This window comes from Siniperca chuatsi, linkage group LG20, assembly GCF_020085105.1.
Source record: "Siniperca chuatsi isolate FFG_IHB_CAS linkage group LG20, ASM2008510v1, whole genome shotgun sequence".
Classification (NCBI taxonomy): domain Eukaryota; kingdom Metazoa; phylum Chordata; class Actinopteri; order Centrarchiformes; family Sinipercidae; genus Siniperca; species Siniperca chuatsi.
The window spans coordinates 6,178,354-6,201,925 of NC_058061.1; the positions used below are offsets into that span (position 1 = coordinate 6,178,354).

General features: G+C 41.5%; 1 protein-coding gene across 1 annotated transcript; it reads left to right on the plus strand.

Annotated features, from left to right (window-relative positions):
• Window positions 1–4,103: 4,103 nt before the first annotated feature.
• Window positions 4,104–23,268, plus strand: col1a1b (collagen, type I, alpha 1b). The gene is made up of 51 exons (XM_044177546.1): window positions 4,104–4,328; window positions 5,863–6,057; window positions 6,644–6,669; window positions 6,883–6,918; window positions 7,893–7,985; window positions 8,627–8,695; window positions 8,871–8,915; window positions 9,099–9,152; window positions 9,452–9,505; window positions 9,814–9,867; window positions 10,191–10,244; window positions 10,349–10,402; window positions 10,545–10,589; window positions 10,791–10,844; window positions 11,017–11,061; window positions 11,214–11,267; window positions 12,609–12,707; window positions 12,846–12,890; window positions 12,976–13,074; window positions 13,178–13,231; window positions 13,326–13,433; window positions 13,714–13,767; window positions 14,036–14,134; window positions 14,312–14,365; window positions 14,523–14,621; window positions 14,858–14,911; window positions 15,041–15,094; window positions 15,264–15,317; window positions 15,437–15,490; window positions 15,688–15,732; window positions 15,847–15,945; window positions 17,394–17,501; window positions 17,659–17,766; window positions 18,074–18,127; window positions 18,283–18,336; window positions 18,440–18,547; window positions 18,820–18,873; window positions 18,988–19,041; window positions 19,173–19,334; window positions 19,451–19,558; window positions 19,831–19,938; window positions 20,178–20,231; window positions 20,375–20,482; window positions 20,593–20,646; window positions 20,785–20,892; window positions 21,040–21,093; window positions 21,385–21,492; window positions 21,590–21,872; window positions 21,967–22,157; window positions 22,291–22,533; window positions 22,710–23,268. The coding sequence occupies exons 1-51, from the start codon at window positions 4,247–4,249 to the stop codon at window positions 22,854–22,856; spliced, it is 4,353 nt and encodes a 1,450-aa protein (XP_044033481.1). The 5' UTR covers window positions 4,104–4,246; the 3' UTR covers window positions 22,857–23,268.
• The last annotated feature ends 304 nt before the right edge of the window (window positions 23,269–23,572 follow it).

Here is a 23,572-nt window from a genome sequence, read left to right on the forward strand (position 1 = left end):
GAAACACGTGGACAAGGCCAGGCAGATGCTACGTGTTGCTGGCTACAGCTCAGAGGCTTGCTGGGGAATGCACAGTTTAGGCCTTTTTAGTTACTGTACAAGCTCTGCCTAGTCTTAATGCTGCATGTAATCCTACTTATTCAAACATGTCCTCTCGAAAATATGAGGTTAATTGATTTACTGCTGATTGCCTCAAGTAAAGTGATCCAATTAAAGCTCTTACAGCTCCATTAGCATCTGTACAGTACATGTTTCAAATAAGAGCTGTATGAATTGACCCCTCCTGAGGGTCTGCACCACTTTTAACAAACACAGGATCCCTCCACCATCAAACAGCTACAGCTTCCGTTCATAAGTGGTTCTCCCAGGGAGGCCTGTCAGGTTTCATTGTGGAGAAAAAGTCCCACTATTCTCACGAACAGGATGAACATCATGAAAGATCTGCAGCAGTGACAGTGAAGACACCTTTTCCCACAACCTGTTACATTTTAGGCTCATGTACTTCCACAAGCTGCCAATGACAATCTTGGAATTTCCTCCCCCGAGTCGGCAAAGCTTGGTGGCTCCAATTCAATTATTTTTGTACTCCTTCTTCTCTTACGGCACAAAGACTGTCTGACAAGGGATTTCTAGTGATTACTTATACTGGCAATGCTGAAAGTTGTGGATTGTTCCAGATTCCCTTGGCTGAAGAACCTAACATCAATTTAGCTTTCTTTGCTAAAATATGCTAAGTATCTTGTCCACCAGTTAGAAAACATGTAGCTCCAAGCTACAATGGTAGGATATTTAAATGCAGCTGAAACTCCATAAACTCATTCTGAGGGATTCCACCCAAACCACCAGTCTGAACTCTGAGAGACTCGCCACAAAAAAATATATTATAGATTGCAAAAACTCCAAACACCAGAAAATTACCAGTTCTATTTTAACACCGTCCTGTGAGCTTCAGCTTCATTTCACTCATGGAAAGTCACTCCGAAAGTACTGCTTAAAAGACTGATCCCATCTATTCATCTAGTGCATTTTACACATTCAGAACACAGATGAAAGAAATAGAATAAAACCGAAAGGTGTTTTACAAGTTAAACAGCCAGATAGCACACAGGCACTGGTCTTATCAAATGGGTTTCCTCTCAGACAAACAACAGGACTCTGCAAAACAGAGCTTCCCTATTTTCATTTCATTCAAAACACCCTGAAACCTGTGATAGTCTGTAACTTTAACAAAACCCCTCTCATCCTTCTCTTTCTTATTCAAACAAAAAAGTCACTCAAATGGGTGTATCTTATGTTGAAGCTTCCTCGCTGTGCACTTTTTGTGGCAGTTTAAATCACTTTATTGTTGCATTATGCATGTGCTGCAAACAATGGCTTGAAACTCCTTTACTGCATCACTGCCATCAACAGCCATCATTGCCACACACTCCTTATGTAACTATTTCAAAATTAAGAAAATCAATCAGTAATTATTTTTTATTAATCAACAAAGACAAAGCAAAAAATATATGAAATGGTCAACACAAGCCTTAAGCTATTTGAAAGGAATAATAGAAGATACTGAAGAAAAGTATCACTTAGATAAAAGTCTCCTACTATTTTTGTATTACAATTTTTTCATCCATAAAGGACAGTTTAACACCGATAAAGGTCACATAGCAGCATCTACATGCTCAAGAAAGGGGATGTAAACCGCCTGCAGACTGCAGTGGATGTTACACAAGTGCATGACACACAGTAAGGTGTACTGTAACACCTTACAGAAAATAGGGAGAAAAAATGTAAAGAATCATTGAAATGGAGATTGGCAGCTGTCTGGCTGTTTGGCAGGTGTTTGAGCAGACACCCAGCTTTCATTAGACAAGGAACAGATGCTAAAAAATACCTGCTTAACAAACAAAATCACTAGCCACACACGTTTCCCCAGAAACTATCCATTTTCCCTGCAGCTAAAGCCATATCATGCCAACGTTTGCACATGCAAATGTCTTTAGAGCAGAAGAAAAAGGAATTCATCGATTATAAGAAATCCTTCAATAAACATCCGAATGAGCTTCATGAAGATGTTTTTGGACATTTTGTGCAGCTTTTCAATCATTTAGTCATGATAATATGGGAAAACATACTCATTGCAATACTGTATGTACTGTATACTGTATGTAGTAGCTAGTATGAAGCTAGTAAATGTATGTATGCTAGTACCATCTATCTATTATTGTTGTTTTTTAATGTTTACTTTTTTTTCATTGTATCTTTATCTTTTCTTCCAAATAGTTTCAGTTTTGCCATGTTTGATAGTTATGAACATTTCATACATTTTCGTTATCGACTTTTTGGTTCTTTGTTGATCCAGCTGGGATGAAGTAGCCTAGCTATGACTCATATGATGATATGCCACTTAATGATTTTGTTGTTGGTTTATTATATTAAATGCTTCCATAAACATCAGAGTGTGCTTTGTGAAGATGTATTTGGATATTTGGTGTAGCCTTTCAATCAAAAGTCATTATCATTTGGGAAAACTTGTAAAAAATTTTACATTTCTTTTTTTCCCATAATATCTCGTTCTTTTCTTCCAAAGTTAGTAGTAGTTTCAGTTTTGCCTTGTTTGATAAGTTTCATACATTTCCGTTATGGTCTTTTTGATTTTTTTAATTGATCCAGCTAACATGCCATTTTTTGGGAAATCACAGGACAATCGTAGGCTGTATTAAACCCTTTTAAAGTAATGTAAGTTGATCGCGGGGAGAAGTCGTGCTGTATTTTATAAAGTCTTTTCTTTTCTCAAAATAGATAGGTTTATTTCAGAATTAAAACATTCCCTTGAACATTTGTGCTCACATACACAAAGGTAATTTGTGCTTGTCATAAATGTCTGCTAAATGTCTAATTTTCATATTCTTCATTGATTCCAACAAGTGAAAACAGGACGGGATCTTGGGGTTGAATGTCAAAAAAAGGAAGACAACAGCTGAGATGAAAGGTCAAATTGGGCCATAGTGTAGTTGTAGAAGCTGCAACGTGTCCACAGTGTAACCAGACTGCTTTGTGGATCTGCCAAATTTTCTTCTCTCTCCCTCCCTCTCTGTCTCTAACATCATGGGATGGCCATGCCTCATGCTTTAAAACTCTGTTCATTTTGGTTCTGGATTACTTTTAATGAAAACAAAGATGAAAGCACTATTATTGGTAGTCTATATTTTATTTGTATGAAGGAGTAAGAGGAAAGGTTCAGATACATAATAATGAGGGGAAACATAAGAAGTTAATTATTTGGAAAATGTTAACATAACTGGATATAATGTGTATGTAAAGTTATGTTTAATAATTAATACATTTGTTCTGTACATACAGTATACTGGTGTGAAACTGCAGTTGCTTGCAGGTGCTTGATACTAAGATGTATAGGCCCAGAATAAAAAAATTAAAAAAATCAGAGTTTAAACACCTAGATAATAGCATGAGCAGGTTTCCCTCTCAAGAATTCCTATAAGGGAAAGAAGCTTTTAATTACTTGTACATAGAAACCTCATATAATCTCCATCTCGTTTGCCCTCCGTGCATAAATTGCGCACGCTTCACTTACTACATCCAACGACATCATTCAGAACCACTGAGCCCAAGTTATCATAATATAAAGGCATTTAAACAAAATAACTTCCTGCACAACTGAAATCAAACCAGTCCTCAGCTGCTCTGCATACCCTTACTAAACTGGGGCCTAATGAAGGATAAACTGCAAATTGTTCTATCTGTTCTATTAATAAATTCATCCAGTGTCCAGACGATTAAAAATCAGCTCAGCGACACACTGTCTCAGGTTGGATGCCGAAAAGACAAAACATCCCAACAAAAGCCTCAATTAGAAAAGTCCACGGAGAAGCAGAGGACGATAAAACACGTCTGAACGGTGGAGAGACGTCGTGTAAAAGAAGAGTATCCTCATCATCCACGTTTGAGCTGAAACATGAACTTGTTTGACATGTTTTAAGGCGGCCCCTGTCTCTGACGAAGGAGGGACTCTGTGACTTGGACATGTACAAGTTATCTGGTGCGCACAGGACCTCCCCAAAAGTTTTGGCATATAAAAGCCAAGCTAACTCATTTGTTTAGGCAGTAGGGAGTTTCTGCTAGGGTCTGGATTGGAGTTGTGCACAGACCGGACCCTACCGTGTATGAGTGGTGTCTGAGGAGAAAAACAGGATTCCCCCTTGCCGCAAAGAATCTACATGTCTAATATTTAGACATGTTCAGCTTTGTGGATATTCGGTTAGCGCTGTTGCTCAGCGCAGCAGTGCTTTTGGCCAGAGGTCAAGGCGAGGATGATAGTAAGTATCACTTTCTGACATTGATTTGAGTTGTTTTGGGACTGTGGCACCCTCAGGATGTGGATAGCCCGCAAGGATGCTGAGCAGTTTGCTGGAACTGATTGTTCTCTGCGGGATACCTGACTCCAGAGATCGTGAAAGTTGTTACACAGTGAGGCGTTTTGATGGTGTTTTGGAGATCTCGAGGCGAATAGGAATTCGTAGAACTTTTCTTTATTGTTTGCTGCTGTGTGCAGATACATGCTCACTGTGCGTCCGCCCGCTGGAGCGCAAACCTGAGGGGAGCAGCTGCACTATCTCTGAAGCACTGACAGGACATTGGGTTCAAAGGGAGTTGAAGCAGAGCAGAAGCATAAAGAAATTTGAAAATGGCAAATCCATTTGAATCTTAATTATATTTAGTTTGGAAAGTAGTTTTCACCAGTTCTTGAAAAATTACACCCCAATTATGTGCCACAGTCTGTAGATTATAGCACTTGGATTTTTCCTCAGTAGTTTTAACATTAACGCATCAAAAGTAAGCAGGCAAACTTTTTGGGGGAACCAAACATGATAAAGTGGAGATTTTCATTTATAAAAATGAAACTTTTGCCTAAAGCTTCAAAATGATGTCACACTGAACTAAACAAAATGTTCGTCCAGTTTGTGTAAAACTGCACTTGGTTAGGTGAAAACAGGACAATGGAAAAATCGCTTAAGTCTGACGTCGCCAGTAAAATAGTCCAGACATCAATTAATCACCGTGCAGACGAGGGTGCGGAAGATCTCGTTGTTTAGGATAACAGCGCCTCCCACTGGTAAATACTGGAATTGTGCATCCATCCTCCAAACCTCGGTCCTCCCACCTCCAAGGCCCAACCAGACATCCAGCAGCTTGAAATGTGATTAGGCACAGTGTAATTTTCCATTCACAGTTTTTGAGGAGAAAATCTTGAACTACATCATCATCAGAAACGTTGGATAATGACTTTTGCTACATTTGTTCTGCTGCACACCAAGGTCTGTAGTCTAACATTTGCCAGGCCCAAATAACTTAAACTTCCTGTAGACAAGCACTGATGTTACTTCATTAGAAGCTCTATTCCTGCTCCCAAATCAGTCACCAAACACTTGAGTTTCTAAGAGTTTAACTTAATGAAGGCCTGATTTAGCTAGAATGGCACAGGTTGAATCTAAAAATTACTTTAAAAAGCTGCTGTAAGGACAAAGAAAACTACCAAAAAATGCCTGGAGCTGATTAATTAGAAATAACAATATAGGTCTGCATATTTGAACTGCTAAATAATTAGTTAAATAAACAGTTGTGCTTTTTTTTGCAAGCCGAGTCTGGTGTCTAATCTAAGCCTATTGGCCACATCTGGTTCTCTCGTCATGCACTCGGTTGCTGGTGTAGCCAAGGCGCAGCAAAATCTACTGATGCAAAGCCAAATTTTGGCATTGATTAGACAAAAGTTTAAGAAGATGTTCACTCGCTTTTTGGATGTTTGATCCTATTAAATTTTTTACCAAACTCACCGAGGTTTTCTCCTCTCAGGCACATTCGGCAGCTGCACATTAGATGGACAGTTGTACAACGATAAGGATGTATGGAAACCAGAGCCCTGCCAGATCTGCGTCTGCGACAGTGGAACCGTCATGTGCGACGAGGTGATCTGTGAGGACACATCCGACTGTGCCGATCCCATCATCCCAGACGGAGAGTGCTGCCCTATCTGCCCAGACGATAATGGTACTCCACCTTCATCCTCCTCACCAATGTTGTGGTTAATTAGCTTTGTGGCGCCACCTAGTGCCTCCTACCTCATCTCTGACCATCAATGGCTCACTTGGCCACACATGGACTTGAGGCCCTAAGCCTGCCTGCTTTCCTGAGGATTTTCATTCAGAAAAGAATCGCTTTGGATTTACCTTTTGTTCATTTCATTTTCAATATGCATTCTTTTAACGGTGGATTATACCTGCCCTTTGGCGAAGTCTGGCAATGAATATGTAATTCCCCAACATGCCTACCTGTGCAGCAACGCTGCAGGGTGCAACAAGGCCTACACACGTCACGTCTCTCAAAACAACATTACAACATTTCACTACAGATAATATTTAGAATCAAATTGATATGCTTTTGATTCAGTAGTTCAATGAAAAACTGTATTTCATGCTTTAATCAGCCCTGACTCCCAGCCTAGACCTGCTATAGATAGCTGTGACTAGGTTTAACCTAAAGGCTTAACATTATTTTGTAAATTTCCAAAGTTATGAATGTGCCTATAAATGTTCAAGAGGTGTTGACGTTTTCTTTTTCTCCGTTGGTTCTGTAGGACCCCAGGTTCCAGGAGAGTTTGAGGTATTTTGCCCTTTAACTTTGTTTGATATTGAAAAATATGTGTGATTAGGGTCTGAGACCCAAACCTCACATTGGTCTCTCTTTGGAGATGCTGGCATGGCCTAGTTTAGTTTGTCATTACACCTGCTTATATTCTAGATGATGCACTTGTTTTTACAGTCTGGATGAAACATTGCACCGTAGCCTAACTCCCTTTTTCCTGTCTATCCATAGCCAACAAAGGGAGACGTTGGCCCCAAGGGAGACCAGGTAGGTTCCAGTTCAACTCTCAACATCACTCACACTATTCAAGTGTCCTTCAAATGACAAATGAGTGTTTAAAAAAAAAAACCAATTGTATATATTTGCTACAAAGACAAACTGACTGTGGACAAGAATAATGTTTAAGCAACCTTGTCTTCATAGATATTTTTGAATATGATTATTTTCTGTCAGAGACAAGTTAGATGCATTTGTCCCAGCAATGACACATCAGTGTTTCCCTGTTGTGTTGGTTATTGTGTAGTTTTCATAACAAATTATATGGGCTTCTTCCATTTTAGTATCATTTCAGTACAAATCATGCATCTTTATTGCCTTGCATGTGGTTGATTATGTTATTTTCATGAGGTTTTTCAAGTTTTAAAGGCATAGTTTTTTCTTTGTTATACATTTCACCACTTACTGACTAAAATTGTGAAAATGCACACAGCGGTGTTATATGTTTGCTGATTGAGTCCCTACAAACTAATCTAAATACTGGTAAAGCTGCTATGACATAATTGTTGCTGATGACCTTTGATAATTAGGTCACAAGGTCAACAGGTCATCAAAAGTTCAAAGGTCACATAACGCAAATTGGTTTATAAAATTATGAAGTAATGTTAAATAACTGTCGAGCAACAATAGCGAGAATCAACTTTTTTGCAAACGTGTGATTCAAAACCAGCATTACCACACTTCCATTTTTAAGGTTCAGCAAGTGGAAAAATTGATTTGAAAATAAGAATGAATATATATATATATATATATATATAATTTTAAAAAATTTAACAGATCATGTGATTGATATTACAGAATGTACAATGTACAGTATAACAGTTTCATGTTTACTATTCAAATTTGTCAATATAGATATTTATTTTGTTTGTAATGAGTCTAATCTACTTTGGTTGGGCTATGAGCTAAACTTCTTCCTGCAAGGCAAGTTAAAAATGAAATGTGTCTGCCTGATTTTTATACAGGGTCCTCCTGGTCCTCCTGGCAATGATGGAATCGACGGACAGCCCGGCCTTCCCGGCCCACCCGGCCCCCCTGGCCCCCCTGGCCTTGGCGGAGTAAGTATCTCCAAGTCACAACATCCAGAAAGTCTGTGATTATGTTTTGTAGATGACTCTGATGATTCTGTTTACGAATGCTATACATCTAAAAAACCCATGGTAGTCCAGGTTAAAACATCTGTTTCTTTTGAAGGCTCTCTTAATTCTGCTATGATCAATTTCCCGATCAATTCAACCAGTGATTCTTCATTTTGCACACACTTAATGAGAAAGGCGAGGCTTTGTGCTAGAGGGAAGCAACTACTGGGGGTGCAGACAGCTCCTTGGTCCTCAGGTTTAGGTCTGGGGAAAATGCAGAATATCTTGTTCTGACCAGTTTATTCAGTCAGTGACGTTAACTGACAAATGAAAGTTCCATTTATACCATTTTAACATGTTTAACTCAATATCTGTGCTACAGGAGAAATTATTACTCCTCTGCTGAAATAGAAATCTTCATACTGTAGCATGTGATTCAGAGTGATTATAAACTGACACTATTAACCAATCACTGCAACAGTACAAAGTAACTGTGAGAAAAAAGGCACATTTCAGGTGTCCCATGTGATGTTTTTGTGCTACATTAACTCAACAATAGTACTCTTAAGTATTGTTTCTCCAAAGCTCAGTGACTAATTATTTATCTTCTCCCTTTGCAGAACTTCTCTCCTCAAATGAGCTATGTTGATCAATCCAAATCCAGCGGCCCACCTGTTCCCGGCCCAATGGTATGAAGGCTTTGCTTTTTCTCCACGTACCTATTGTTATTGTACCGTATTATTGCTAAATATGCAAAGAGTTCCTCTTTAGACTTTTTGCTTTTTGTTTGCAGTGGCACGTTGCTCATCTCACAGACAAATAAAGAGAATCTAATGGCTTTTTTTTTCTCATCTTCATCAACAGGGTCCTATGGGTCCTCGTGGTCTTCCTGGACCCCCTGGCTCCTCTGTAAGTATTCCCTTATCAATTACATGACAGTTCAGATTCTCATTTTGACAATACGCTTTTGATATTCCTCAATATTTCAAAAAATATTTGGCCATTAACCTAGCTAATTACACTGTTTCTTAGATAAATGCATAAACATTAAAGAAGATATTGTGTTAATCTGTTGTTCTTGTTGTCCATCAGGGTCCTCAGGGATTCACTGGCCCCCCTGGAGAGCCTGGTGAGCCCGGAGCTTCTGTGAGTATACGCATTTTTCTACTAAAAAAATGTTTCTCTTGTTGAGTTTGAGGAAAATGGCTACTTTATCCACATTAATAGTTTATTTTAACATGTGACTTCCTGTACTTTGTGTTCTACTTCCTGTTGTAACCACTGACCCACTGACACACATCTGCATACACCACTTTTTGTCAGTGATAAATACCCCCTCACCCGCTCTTCTTTACCTTTAGCAACATAGTGAATATTCACAGACATTTACTTCAAATAGTCAACATTAATTTGGTGCTAATCCAGCCATTTATTGTGTTTTTTAGGGTGCCATGGGTCCCCGTGGTCCTGCTGGCCCCCCTGGAAAGAACGGAGATGATGTAAGTGATTATTGTCTATCCCTCTTTATGACTCACTTCTTGGGATGTTGTACAGTTATATTCATGTATAACCTAAGGAAAGACATAGCTTTAATTGATCTTTCTAAGACTTAAGAGATATTAACTTATGATTATATTTTCTTCTGTGGTCCTTGTTGTTGTTGTTATCCTCCTGATATACGGCATAAATCTTTCACATATTGTCATTTATTTATTGTCTGAAGGACACATACTGTAGTTGGTTAGGGGTGATACTTCCACACACTGATCAGCACATACTGACCTCCTTCTCTGTGTGTCTTCAACAGGGTGAGCCTGGCAAAGCTGGTCGCCCCGGTGAGCGTGGAGCTGCTGGCCCTCAGGTGAGTGATGCCCAGTGAGGGCAAAGGTCAGGAGATGGTCAGCCAGAAATGAATCCTACTTTGGCATTTATGTGAAACCTGTTGGTCAGCATGCACACAAGGGCACGAAATTATCTTATGATTTCACTTATTTTTTAAATGATCAGCCCTTTTTTTGTCAAATAATTTTCCAGTATGTTCAGTAGGTCAGAAAACTCATCCCTGGTTATACTCCCCCTCTTTTTGCAGAAAACCCCTAATATTAAAGTTTTTTTTACAGGAAGTTATCATGCCTGAGGCATTTGCATGTTGTTATTGACATAGCTCTTGTTTTCCTCCTGCAGGGTGCTCGTGGATTCCCCGGAACCCCTGGACTCCCCGGCATCAAGGGACACAGAGTGAGTTAGGAAGAGCACTGAATACCAAAATCACCATTTTCAACTGCTGTGATGTTGTAATGAGTGGTGACTGACCTGAGGATGCTGATTGATTTTGTGCACAGGGTTTCAGTGGTCTGGATGGAGCTAAGGGAGACAGTGGACCTGCTGGCCCCAAGGTAGGATAGTAGGATGTACTGTTGCTCACCAAAGCAGGAATCTCATCATAACCTGACCCAAAATTTCAATTTGAACCACTAGGCTACAGCCATCCAATACAAATGTCTTTGAGCTCATTCTTCCTTCTGTATTTTTCTACAGGGAGAGCCCGGTGCCCCTGGTGAGAACGGTATCCCTGGTGCCATGGTACGTCTTTGTCTCATCTCAGTTAACTTAATTAACACTGACATCACTATAAGGAATATAAGGTGTTTTTGTACTAATAGTTCAGATCAGATGCAACCATTTAATTCTCATCTGATTCATATCTACAAAAAGGAGGGTATGTAAAAGGTCCTAGCATTGTCAAGCTAATATTGTTCTGCTGTCTTTTTTTGTCTTTTCCAGGGTGCTCGTGGTCTTCCTGGTGAGAGAGGCCGCCCCGGAGCTCCTGGCCCTGCTGTAAGCACTGATATTCATGTCTAAAAGTTCAACTATTTTATCCAAATACCTGACTGCTAGTAAAAAGAAATGCTACATTTGACTATGGCAATATCTATTCATACACTTTTCAATGTTTACAGCTGCTAATAATGTAAATATCACTTCGATCTAATCTCCTCCTCCTCTGCAGGGTGCTCGTGGTAATGATGGCAACACTGGCCCTGCTGGACCCCCTGTAAGTATTATTATTTTCTACTAGAAAAGTCACGTGAGGTTAAATCACCCATGTGAAATATTGTGGTGACATCATCACCTAATGCTATATTGAAGGGTTTGATGCACTGCTCTGTCTTTGTGGGTGTCTACTAACATGTCTTTATTTTTCAGGGATCTACTGGACCTGCTGGTCCCCCTGGGTTCCCCGGAGGTGCCGGTGCTAAGGTAAGTCTCCTAATACATTTTTCATATCCAATAAATTTGGCCATAAAAATAGGCTGCCCAGTAGGCTTGCTAAGTTTATCACCTTTAGATTAAGTGCAACAGTACCACTGTGCTTTACTATTCCATGTCTGCCATATTTCATCCTGTTACTATGTACATATAACAGTATTTTATCATGATTGTTGTATGTAATGTGCAAGCTTGTCTGCATTTTTGTTCATCCGGGGATGAAAATGAGCTTTTAGCTATATCTCTGTATAATGCATCAGATTTCAAGTATTGAAATGTATGTTTATTATACGTGGTGCCTGTCAAATAAACTTGTAAATAGACAAACAAATAAACTAAACCAACAACAGTTTTGTACTGTATTATAGGATGTGTTATAATCCCTTAAAAATCACAGCTATTGCTTCAAATAAGGGCTACCATTAGAGCCAGGGACAACTTAGGAGGAACATGACACTATTTTAACTCATTAGCCCCTCACCTCCTTTGTTATCCACCTGACTAGCTGTCTCAACATCTCCCTGGTCTTGCGCATTAGTAGGAAAACTGTGGACAGTGACAGTCTGTAAGGATTAAGCCCTTTCACCCTACTTGGACTGTAGGCGATGTTAGTATTTGTAGGAGCAACATTGGTGGGGTTAGGGTTAATGCTAATTCCACATGTAACAGATCAATCATACTCTCCACTCTACACCATCAACCATTAGCCAGCGTGGTGTAAAACTGAAAACAAAATATTGGGCCTGATACTGTATACCCCAGGTGAACACTGTAGCCACCAGATGGCATCAGTAGACCTCTAATAGCACCTTACCTCTGTTGCCCCCCGTTACCATCAGTGAAGGATCTATTTTAATATCCTGTAACTCACCTATAGTTAAGTCACACACACAGGGGTTATTTTAGGAACCAAGAGGAGGAGAGTAGAAAAAGCAACCAGTGATGTGACAGCAGTGAGAAACTGGGCTATGACAACAGTACAATCAAACTGTTTAAAATTATTCTTTGGATACGTGCAAAGAACCAATTTAAGATCAGCATGGTGACTATTTTGTCTCTACACTGTTTGTCACTCTTTATTCATACTTAAACTCCTTCAGAATCTTAGTGCAAGTTGTGATATTTTAAAGAAATAATACTCTTAAAAAAATAGTTCCCACTAGTATCAATAAACCAGGACAACGAAACTAGGTTTTCTAGACTTTTTACTGTATGTAATATAAACAAACGTGGTGTTGATATGCCAAGATGGACTTTTGAATTATTGATCCATTAAGACATTTACAATGTTCAAGTTGCAGATTTCTGAGACATTGTTTATTCCCTTCACAGGGAGAGACCGGTGCTCAGGGAGGCCGTGGACCTGAGGGACCCCAGGGAGCCCGTGGTGAGCCTGGTAACCCAGGACCTTCTGGACCCGCTGGAGCTGCTGTGAGTAGATACTGCACTTTTCTGTAGGCATTCTTTTACACATTGTCAAATCTTTTTCACAGGGCAAGGAAAAATGCTAAATGCGTTTCAAACAGCACTAAACACTTTCAACATTTCATTTCCTTCCTCTCTCAACAGGGTGCCCCCGGATCTGATGGCTCCCCTGGTGCTAAGGGTTCTCCTGTAAGTATCATACTCATTGATCATGTTTAATACACTTGAATCCTGCATATGAAGAGTTCTGACAACCCGACTCTCTATCCCATAGGGTGCTGCTGGTATTGCTGGTGCTCCCGGTTTCCCCGGCTCTCGTGGTCCTGCTGGAGCTCAGGGAGCTGTTGGTGCTCCTGGTCCCAAGGGTAACAATGTGAGTAGACAATTGATTGTGTGAATTTTCAGTCTTTTTCAATGTTATAAAGACGCAGGATCACCTGAGAGCTTAAATAATATGTGTGTGTTTCTGCCAACAGGGTGACCATGGTCCCCCTGGTCCTAAGGGTGAGCCTGGTGCCAAGGGAGAGCCTGTAAGTTTCAAAATACATACATCTTGCTATTCATTTACCATTCTGTGGGAATTTAGGAAACAAGTGTTTATAATGACCGTGCTTTCTTTTCCAGGGCCCCGCTGGAGTTCAGGGACTTGCTGGCCCCTCTGGTGAGGAGGGAAAGAGAGGACCTCGTGGAGAGCCTGGTGGTGCTGGACCCCGTGGACCCCCTGGAGAGCGTGTATGTTACTTCCTCTTTCACATCAACTTCTGTCAGATAGTGTAGTTGCCATTGAGGCGGGGTGGATGATTTAAGCAGGAGAACAGAAGAACACTGTATTGACCCAATACTTTCTCATTCATATTAGTGAGGCAACAAACAAATCTCCACATTAAAATCATATAATCGACGTTCCTACAAAGCGTTTTGCACATTTACAGTACATTAAATTCCCAGGGGAATGCAGTTTGAACATTTACACCACAGTTACTGACATGGTTGGTATGTTTTTTTTCTTTAGGGTGCCCCTGGTGCTCGTGGTTTCCCTGGTGCTGATGGACCTGCTGGTGGCAAGGTGAGTTAGTGAATCTACCCAATGAGTCCTCATCCAGGTCAGGAGAAAATTTGTCAAACTTTGTTTCCACCTCAGTAAATGCAAAAAGCATTCAGACCTATACATTTGCTTGATTTTGTTCCACTTTGAATGCTCAATAAGAGACAACAGCGAAGATTTATTTTCAAGTTGAGGGAGTTAAACCTTCCAATTAACTAAGCGATATTTTAGGTCAAAAACTTGACAATTTGTGGAGATTTCTCCTGACTCTTCTTCACTTGTATGACAGGGAGCCCCTGGCGAGCGTGGTTCCCCTGGCGCAGTGGGAGCTCAGGGAGCCACTGGTGAGGCTGGAAACCCCGGTGCTCCTGGCGCACCTGGATCCAAGGTGAGTTCTGCAACATATTTCTTCAAGTGCAACATTTCTGTGTTTATAAAGCACCACAGAAGCTCTCTTTAAATGTATAGCTAAACATATAGCACTGTAGACTCAATATATGACTTCTATCTGTTGTTTGTCGTCACACTCACTGAATCGTTATCATACGTGGCCTTCCCTCCATAGGGTATGACTGGTAGCCCTGGAAGCCCTGGCCCTGATGGCAAAGCTGGACCTTCTGTAAGTTCTTACTCATGAATAGTTTCTGATAGTAATGACTTAATAGTTAAACATGTTTTTAATACAATGAAGAAGTACTGCAGCTACAAACAGACCATTTAATCATGCTAGGAGAGTCTTTTTTCAGTATTCTCCTGTCTCCTGCCCTGATCCTTAGGGTGCCCCTGGACAAGATGGACGCCCTGGACCTCCTGGCCCCGCTGGAAGCAGAGGACAGCCTGGAGTTATGGGATTCCCCGGACCCAAGGGGGTCACTGTGAGTTAACTGCCCCACTCATTTTGTTTTGCATTTATAGCATCATTGCTTGCTAGTTTATTAATCCCTTTGTTAATCTTACACATACTATGTAGTTGTAGGAAATCACTCAAATATGAGATCAGCAAGAAATCACTAATATCTCCTTTAGTGTTCAGATGATGTTTTTCAACCCATAAAAGTAAAGGAAAATCCCTTATACGGCAGATGTAAGTTTGGACTGTTCTTTTTTACAGGGTGAGCCTGGTAAGCCTGGTGAGAGAGGTCCCGGTGGTGCTGTTGGCGCTGTTGTAAGTACTTGTATATTTTAAAAACTATACAAATCAAACTCTACCAGGGTAAAATATGTTTTCTATCAAAAGTTCAAAAACAGCATAAAAACAGTTGATAATTTGTTTGGGTAATGTTTTTGTTCACAGGGTGCTCCTGGCAAAGATGGTGACGTTGGTGCTCCTGGACCTTCTGGCCCTGGTGTATGTATCTCGTCTGCCTTATTTACAGCGACCAATATAATATTGGCATCAGTATTTAGTTGCATAGTTGGATATTTTCTAGGGTTAACTCAATATAAAATGAAAGCATCAATGATTACATTATCAGTTGCAAGGTTTCTCATCATTTAGTTTGCTTCTTTCTGTTCAGGGACCTGCTGGAGAGAAGGGAGAGCAGGGACCTGCTGGTCCTCCCGGATTTCAGGTAGGTTTTGAGAGTGTCTCAGCAGCCTGAGTGCTGTCTTTAGTTTTGTTGATATAGTTCTGAGCTGTGCCACAACCATTTGTTAACCCTAAAATGTTTTACTTTTCTTTCTTGTGCAGGGTCTTCCCGGACCCCAAGGTGCTACTGGTGAGACTGGCAAGCCCGGTGAGCAGGTAAGAGTTGTAGGGAATTGTGAATGCCCAAATCTTTGTTTCGTATCTTAACTTGTTTCGGCTTGTAAGCGTGTGCGCGTGTGTTTCATTTAGTGGAAGACTGAGTCGCTGTTCAGACATACTTGATCTTACAGCACACACATAGTCCGATATAAAGCACATAAAATAACCTTCTCCCCTCTTCCCCTTTTGTTCAGGGTGCACCTGGTGAAGTTGGACCCCCTGGCCCATCTGGAGCAAGAGTGAGTATCTCCTGTGTTTCAGAAACCAAGCATATTTCTCATCCATGGTAAACACTGTTCCTCTGGTCTTTAGCTGAAACTTTGTGTGACCGATGTGTCCCTTCTCTCCTGTAGGGCGACAGAGGTTTCCCTGGTGAGCGCGGTGCTCCCGGCGTTGCTGGCCCAGTTGGACCCCGTGGTGCTCCTGGCCCTGCTGGTAACGATGGACCTAAGGTAGGTTAAAAAACTGTTAAAGGTGGAGAAGTTCTCAAACTATTTGTTGAATATTAAATCTCAATTTTCAGTCTATTCCAGTTCTTGAAATGACAAAGAACCAAACATAATTTACCAAGCAGTTACCTGACATAAACACATACTATTCACAGTTAAAAGGTTTTTTAAGGCGTTAAGACATATAACAATGTGCAAAAGTACCAATATATAATAGGCAGATATTCCTCCAGGACCACAAAAAACAGTCCTTTCATACAAAAAGAGACCACTTTTCATGAAAAACACTGTAAAGTCTACACAATAACAATATACAATTAATGGATTAATCACTGTTTAACACAGTTATACAGCATGATAAACCTATGTAAAACATTCTGCCCTTACATCATAACGTGCCATGTGATCTCCTCCTTTACACTCTATGTATCTGCTGGATCACAACCTCATTCCAGGGTTTTAATCTTTTTAATTCCACAAATCTTTAAATAAGGAAATATAAGCCATTACTGTGGACCACCATCTAAAGGAACTTCTGTGTTCCATGTGGTCTGGTGTGTGCTGGCAAAACAAAAACATAATTACCTTTAGGATATGAAACACTTCTCATATCCATATCTATACACACGTATAGGTGAGATGGTCAGAAAACACAATTCAGTATAGACGAACGTATCAACTGACATGAGAATAGAAGACAAATCATCTGTTGTAGCTGTGACCTTTCGTTGATATCGCTTATCACGCACATCTGCACTCTCCTCACTCCACAAGAGCTCATCCATTTACATTTAAGGGGTAAGTTTGCTCATTGTCAACCATAACCTTATAATTAAACCTTAAAATGTTGCTTTCCATCATTTACAATCATGAATAGAACAATCTAACTGATTGCTTTACTTTTGAGTAACCAACCAATCTGCTGCAGTTTCTCACAGTCTAGTAGGGCAGTTGGTGTGAGGCCTTTAAAAACCATCACACAACTCATCTTTTAAGAAAAAGACAAACAGTGCTGTCTATCCTTTATTTTACTTTCCACCAAACAAATGATTGAAAGCATGATTTTCTTTTTGCCAGCACATCATAGAGACATTGAGGCAAACAAGAAGCTGCTGCAGACCATTAACTTTCTCAAAACTAAAGCTATTGATTATAGATTTTAATAAGGTCTGGGTTAAAAAAAACTTCCAAATTATCCTTTATTTTTATTATTATTACTGCTATTATTAATATTATTAGTATTATACTTAGTTTTTCTTAGCTTTACTAAGAACAACAACATGAAAACTTGAAAAACAACAGAATCAGTGTAGATTCACCTGTTGACCTTTAATGATCTGTGTCAACTTCCACAGCATACAGTATATACACTGTATGCACATTTACCTAACATTGTTGTCCACTGTGTATTGTAATAATGTGTATATTTGTGTTTTTGTGTGTGTGTGCAGGGAGAGCCTGGTGCTGCTGGTGCCCCCGGTGGTCAGGGAGCCCCTGGTATGCAGGGTATGCCTGGTGAGCGTGGAGCTGCTGGTCTCCCCGGTGTCAAGGGAGAGAGAGTAAGGATCACACCTGTCCAGTTTGTCTCTTACAAAACTGTTATGTTGTACAATCTATACATTTTCTAATTGATCAACCAAATATAAAGTAATAACATATTTGGGTTCTTGTAACTAAGTAAGGACGGGTAAACATTAATAAACGTTCTCTCTTCAGGGTGATGCTGGAGCCAAGGGAGGTGATGGTGCCCCCGGCAAAGATGGCGTGCGTGGTATGACTGGTGCTATTGGAGTCCCTGGACCTCCTGGTGCTCAGGGTGAGAAGGTGAGACCAGACACAACTTTGGATTTCACCTACAAATATCAGCGATCCAGGTTCATGATGTCTGCTGGATTGTTTTTCTCATGTTCTCTTATCATTCTCTCATAACCTCCTTACAGTATCTTTATTCATATACATTTATATACATAAAATGGGGTCTCATTTTTTAGAAATGTTCCTCTAGTTAGTCATTCAAGCAATCACATGGTTATCTCAAATAGTATGATAGTATGAAAACAAGCAAATATGTCCATATGTCTGTCAGTTCTATTTTTGCTAACTTTGATGTCTCCTTCATCCCTGCTTTTAGGGTGAGGGTGGTGCCGTTGGAGTTTCTGGACCCAGCGGTCCTCGTGGTGCCCCTGTAAGTTCTTCTCCAAACACATACCTGATTGAGGACTAGAAAACAAACACAAGAAATACCTTTTACTGGATTTGTATATTCAGTACAACATGCAACATGCAGAATATCATTATGACTGAATGACCCTAAACTTTCTCTCCTCGTGACTTTACCAGGGTGAGCGTGGAGAGAATGGACCCCCTGGACCTGCTGGATTCGCTGGACCTCCTGTAAGAATCTCACACATTATATTTTATACCAAAACTGATATTTTTCTACAGATTTAGATGCAGTGTGTGTTGAACTGTTCCTTCTCTTGCTCTCCAACCTCAGGGTGCTGATGGTCAGGCTGGTGCCAAGGGAGAGAGTGGTGACTCTGGACCCAAGGGAGACCCTGGTGCTCCTGGACCCGCTGGACCTGTTGGAGGTGCTGGTCCTCAGGTAGGCCCACATGTCACACAAATAACCACACACTGTAGAGTAATCATGGAAAACACTCAAGTCACAGTATGCCAACTTCTTTACTTTTATTACAATAAAGGTGCTGAGTTCAGTATTTTAATTTCATTAGTGATGCCAGATAGAGTTAATAATGAATTTTATGAGTGGAAATCTGTTCATGCAGCCATATTTTTTCCCATTTTGTTAAATTATTTATGATAATTATTAGATTGTGCTTCCTTTTTTACTTATGAAATGTTTTTTGTCAACAGGGACCTGCTGGTCCTCCTGGACCCAAAGGTGCTCGTGGTGGTGCTGGATCTCCTGTAAGTATCCCATCAACATGTGAGATTGTGTAGAATTAGTTTACACTCTGTGACAATGTTGGTGAAATCAGTTTGAAGTCATATGGGTCATCTCTTTTGTCTCTTTGTGTGTAGGGTGCTACTGGTTTCCCTGGACCTGCTGGCAGAGTTGGACCCCCTGGCCCTGCTGTAAGTTTCACCTAGTCCACATAACCAGCAGTGATAACCAACACAATCTTGTCTTTAGTCTGTTTGTATGTTACCATCCTGGCCTTCAGCAGGGTTTAATTCAGTGACTTGAATCCTCTCTATGTCTCCAGGGAGCTTCCGGACCCCCTGGACCCGCCGGACCCGTTGGCAAAGATGGAGCAAGGGGAGGACGCGGTGAGACTGGTCCTGCTGGTCGCCCTGGTGAGGCTGGTGCTGCTGGACCCCCAGGACCCTCCGGAGAGAAGGGATCTCCTGGCGCTGATGGATCCCCTGTGAGTGCCCACTATAATTCTGCAGTAGATTTTCTATCAAGGTTTTTGAAAATGTACTACAGTGATCTGTTTTCCATTATGTGCTTGTTAACTGGCTGCTGTGTGGTTCTGCACAGGGTCCCTCTGGTATCCCCGGACCCCAAGGTATTGCTGGACAACGTGGTATTGTAGGTCTCCCTGGACAGCGTGGAGAGCGTGGTTTCCCTGGTCTGCCTGGACCATCTGTGAGTACTCATAATGGCTACAGTACATTTTGCTAAATAAGCTAAGTAGACTACACATAGAATATTGGTTCTATTTTGAAATAAAACAAACGTTAGTGTTTCCTATCCATTAGGACAGGACAGTATTGCATGAATGCACACATGAAAGTAGAACTAACTTTTACACAAAATCTGTTTCTCATAATTTTATATTGCACTTGAGCACAGGATTACTGTATATTATTTAGCTTCCATCTCCATGCAGAAAACTGACCTCTCTTGTTTTTCTTCAGGGTGAGCCTGGAAAGCAGGGACCTGTTGGACTTGTTGGTGAGCGTGGACCCCCTGGACCTGCTGGACCCCCTGGACTGTCCGGTGCTACCGGAGAGGCTGGTCGTGAGGTATGAGGCCTCAATCTGCTGTATACTCACTCTGAATCAGAGACATGTGGAGTACTTGGACAGTAGGGTCTCACGCACTGCAAATACTCCTATAAATTCACACGTATTCAGCATTCATTGGTTAATGATGCACTTTATTAGCGCTGAGAAACAGTTTGGTTCACCGCACATTGGCTTCCCCAGCATGTAGCTAACCATCGAACATTATGATGATTGACATGCTCGCTGCTCTTCCTCAGGGATCTGCTGGTCACGATGGTGCCCCTGGTCGCGACGGATCTCCTGGCCCCAAGGTAAGCCTCCTCCTCTGGGTTAATTCCCGTCATTCTCAAGCCTCAAATAGTATGTAAATACCAAACCTTCTGCTATGTTTTGCTTGGCCATTTGCCTTTAGCTAGCTAGCATTGTCTCACTGCATTGAGATTTGCTCCTATAGGGAGACCGTGGTGAGGCTGGAATGGCTGGACCCCCCGGACCCCCTGGCTCTCCTGGAGCCCCCGGAGGTGTTGGCCCCTCTGGCAAGACTGGTGACCGTGGAGAGAGTGTAAGCCCCCTTATTGCTTATCTTCATCCTGTTGAAAAATGTAACTAAATCTGGTAACTCACTGTGCAGATAACTGTGATCTGATTTTCCCCACTCTCTCTTTCTTTTAGGGTCCCGCTGGCTCTGCTGGCCCTGCTGGTCCTGCTGGTGTCCGTGGTCCCGCTGTATGTTCATCATAACATAATATGCATCAATAACATATATAAACATAATACCTTTTGAGATATTGCCCTAGCCTTGTGTTATTGTGATGATCGTATGAACCTGGGATGGCATGTTGACCTCCTGTTGCTTTCATTCAGGGACCTGCTGGTGCAAAGGGAGATAGAGGAGAGGCTGGTGAGGCTGGAGACAGAGGCCACAAGGGACACAGAGGATTCACCGGCATGCAGGGTCTGCCCGGAACTGCTGTAAGTAACTGTTTCAAAGCAAGCAAAGGTTTGTAGATTACCACATCAACAAATCTCAACTTTTCCCCCCTTTATGAGATATTTAAACATTCTTTCTTAAATGCAAAATGTGTAATTTTTGATATTCACATCTTCTTCTGCCTCTAGGGACCTAGTGGAGAGAGAGGACCTGCTGGCGCCAATGGACCTGCTGGACCTAGAGTAAGTACATCAGTTTTACAAGTAGTTATTTACACAAAAGATGAATTCACTACCAATCTGGTACTTGGAGAGTCCGTCTTTAGTCTTCTGCAGCATTTTTTCATAGACCCTGGAATAAATGGTCAAAAAATTCACTTGTGTAGAGTATATGTACAATATTCCAGAAAGTGGCATAAATAGTACATAACAACCAATTTTACATATGCACATAATGTCAGTAAAATGGCAAGCTGAACTGTTATGAATCGATGTTTTCTCTCATTAAGTAATCATGTGGCTTTTGCTCCAAAGGGACCTTCTGGATCTAACGGCGCCCCTGGTAAGGATGGCATGAACGGTCTGCCTGGACCCATTGGACCCCCTGGACCTCGCGGTCGCAATGGAGAGATGGGTCCTGCTGTAAGTTGCACTACGATCTTTGTTTTAACCAAGTACTTGTACATTCAGACACCACGGATGTGTCTGCAGTTTGTAAATCCCTGGTGTCTCCAAACAGGGTCCTCCCGGACCTCCTGGACCTGCCGGACCCCCTGGACCTCCCGGCAGTGGATTCGACTTCATCAGCCAGCCTATTCAGGAGAAGGCACCTGATCCCTTCCGTGGCGGCCACTATCGCGCTGACGACCCCAACATGATGCGCGATCGCGACATGGAGGTCGACACCACCCTCAAGACCCTGACTCAGAAGGTCGAGAAGATCCGCAGCCCCGACGGTACCCAGAAGAGCCCTGCCCGCATGTGTCGTGACCTGAGGATGTGCCACCCTGAGTGGAAGAGCGGTGAGTGCAGATCAGAGCCCTGATGCAGCTTGTAGATGAAGTGCAACGCCCGGATAAGCTCAGATTCAAACTGTTTTATGTTCCTCTGTTACAGGCATGTACTGGGTTGATCCCAACCAGGGATCTCCTCTGGATGCCATCAAGGTCCACTGCAACATGGAGACTGGCGAGACTTGCATCTCCCCCAGTGTTTCCAGCGTTCCCATGAAGAACTGGTACCTCAGCAAGAACATCAGAGAGAAGAAGCACATCTGGTTCAGCGAGTCCATGACCGGTGGATTCCAGGTAAGAAGTCAAAAAAAGGTTTGCTCCACAAACTAAAATCATCCTCATGAACTAACAGACCATAGAATATGTACTGTTAAGTCAGTGACAGACAGTAAAGCCTATGCACCCTTCTCCTCCCTCCACCACGCAGTTCCAGTATGGCAGCGATGGAGCTGATCCCGAGGACGTCAGCATCCAGATGACCTTCATGCGCCTGATGTCCAACCAGGCCTCTCAGAACATGACATACCACTGCAAGAACAGCATTGCCTACATGGACTCCGCCACCGGCAACCTGAAGAAGGCCCTGCTTCTCCAGGGCTCCAACGACGTCGAGATCAGAGCCGAGGGCAACAGCCGCTTCACATACAGCGTCAGCGAGGATGGCTGCACGGTGAGTTCTCTCTCTGTTTGTCCTGGAACTTGCATTTACTTACATTTCTAAAGGGAAAGATGTAAAATCATCTTATAGAGAAACATGATTTTGATCCTTACAACACTTGTGCGCAGGTAAACAACTTTTTCTTTCCTCAATTTCTGACTTTTTCTCCTTTTTGTTCCTCTCCACAGTCACACACTGGCACATGGGGCAAGACAGTCATCGACTACAAGACATCAAAAACATCCCGCCTGCCCATCATTGACATTGCTCCTATGGATGTTGGTGCACCTGATCAGGAGTTTGGCGTCGAAGTTGGCCCCGTTTGCTTCTTGTAAAAATGAAAGAAATATGGACATGACATTGTTGTTTTTTTTCTAGCAGTCATCTCTAAATCCTTTTTCTATGCATTCAAAACTCATTTGGCTGCCATTGGTCCACATGCTTTAAAACCACTCTACTGAAGACGGTGTTTATGTTTTTCCAATCATGAGAAGTTTTTGGGACTGCTACTTCTACCAAAACCACCCACACGGACACTTTAAAAAGAATCTTTTGTTTCCACTGGCAACAAGAAAATAATATATACTTGTGTAAAATTTCCCCCTGGAGATTGAGAAAAAAAAAAAAGATTCACACACGCAATGAAACACAGGTGACTTTTGCCATTTTCTACCACTGCGGAAAGGACATTGAAAACAACAAATGATATGTACCATTTTTCTGGTGTTAAATAAATTGTAAAAAGTGTGAAGTGTCTTCGTGTTCTAAATTCATTAAAAAAAAACACCTGAATATTGCTCAGACAAAGCAAAGACCAGCAAAAGAGCAAGACAAAGAAGCTCACCTTCATTGCAATATGTAGATGGCTACCTCATAACAAGAAGTCACCCCCAGTTTTTTTCTTAAATGAAAAGGGAATATTTTACACGAGTCTATTGTGGTGAAATCAAAAACATTCAAAGGTGCTATTACCATTTCAATGAGTTCCAGTTATTGGTGTTTGATGGTGAAACTCTCACTGTCATATTGTAATTATTGCCACTAATGCCTG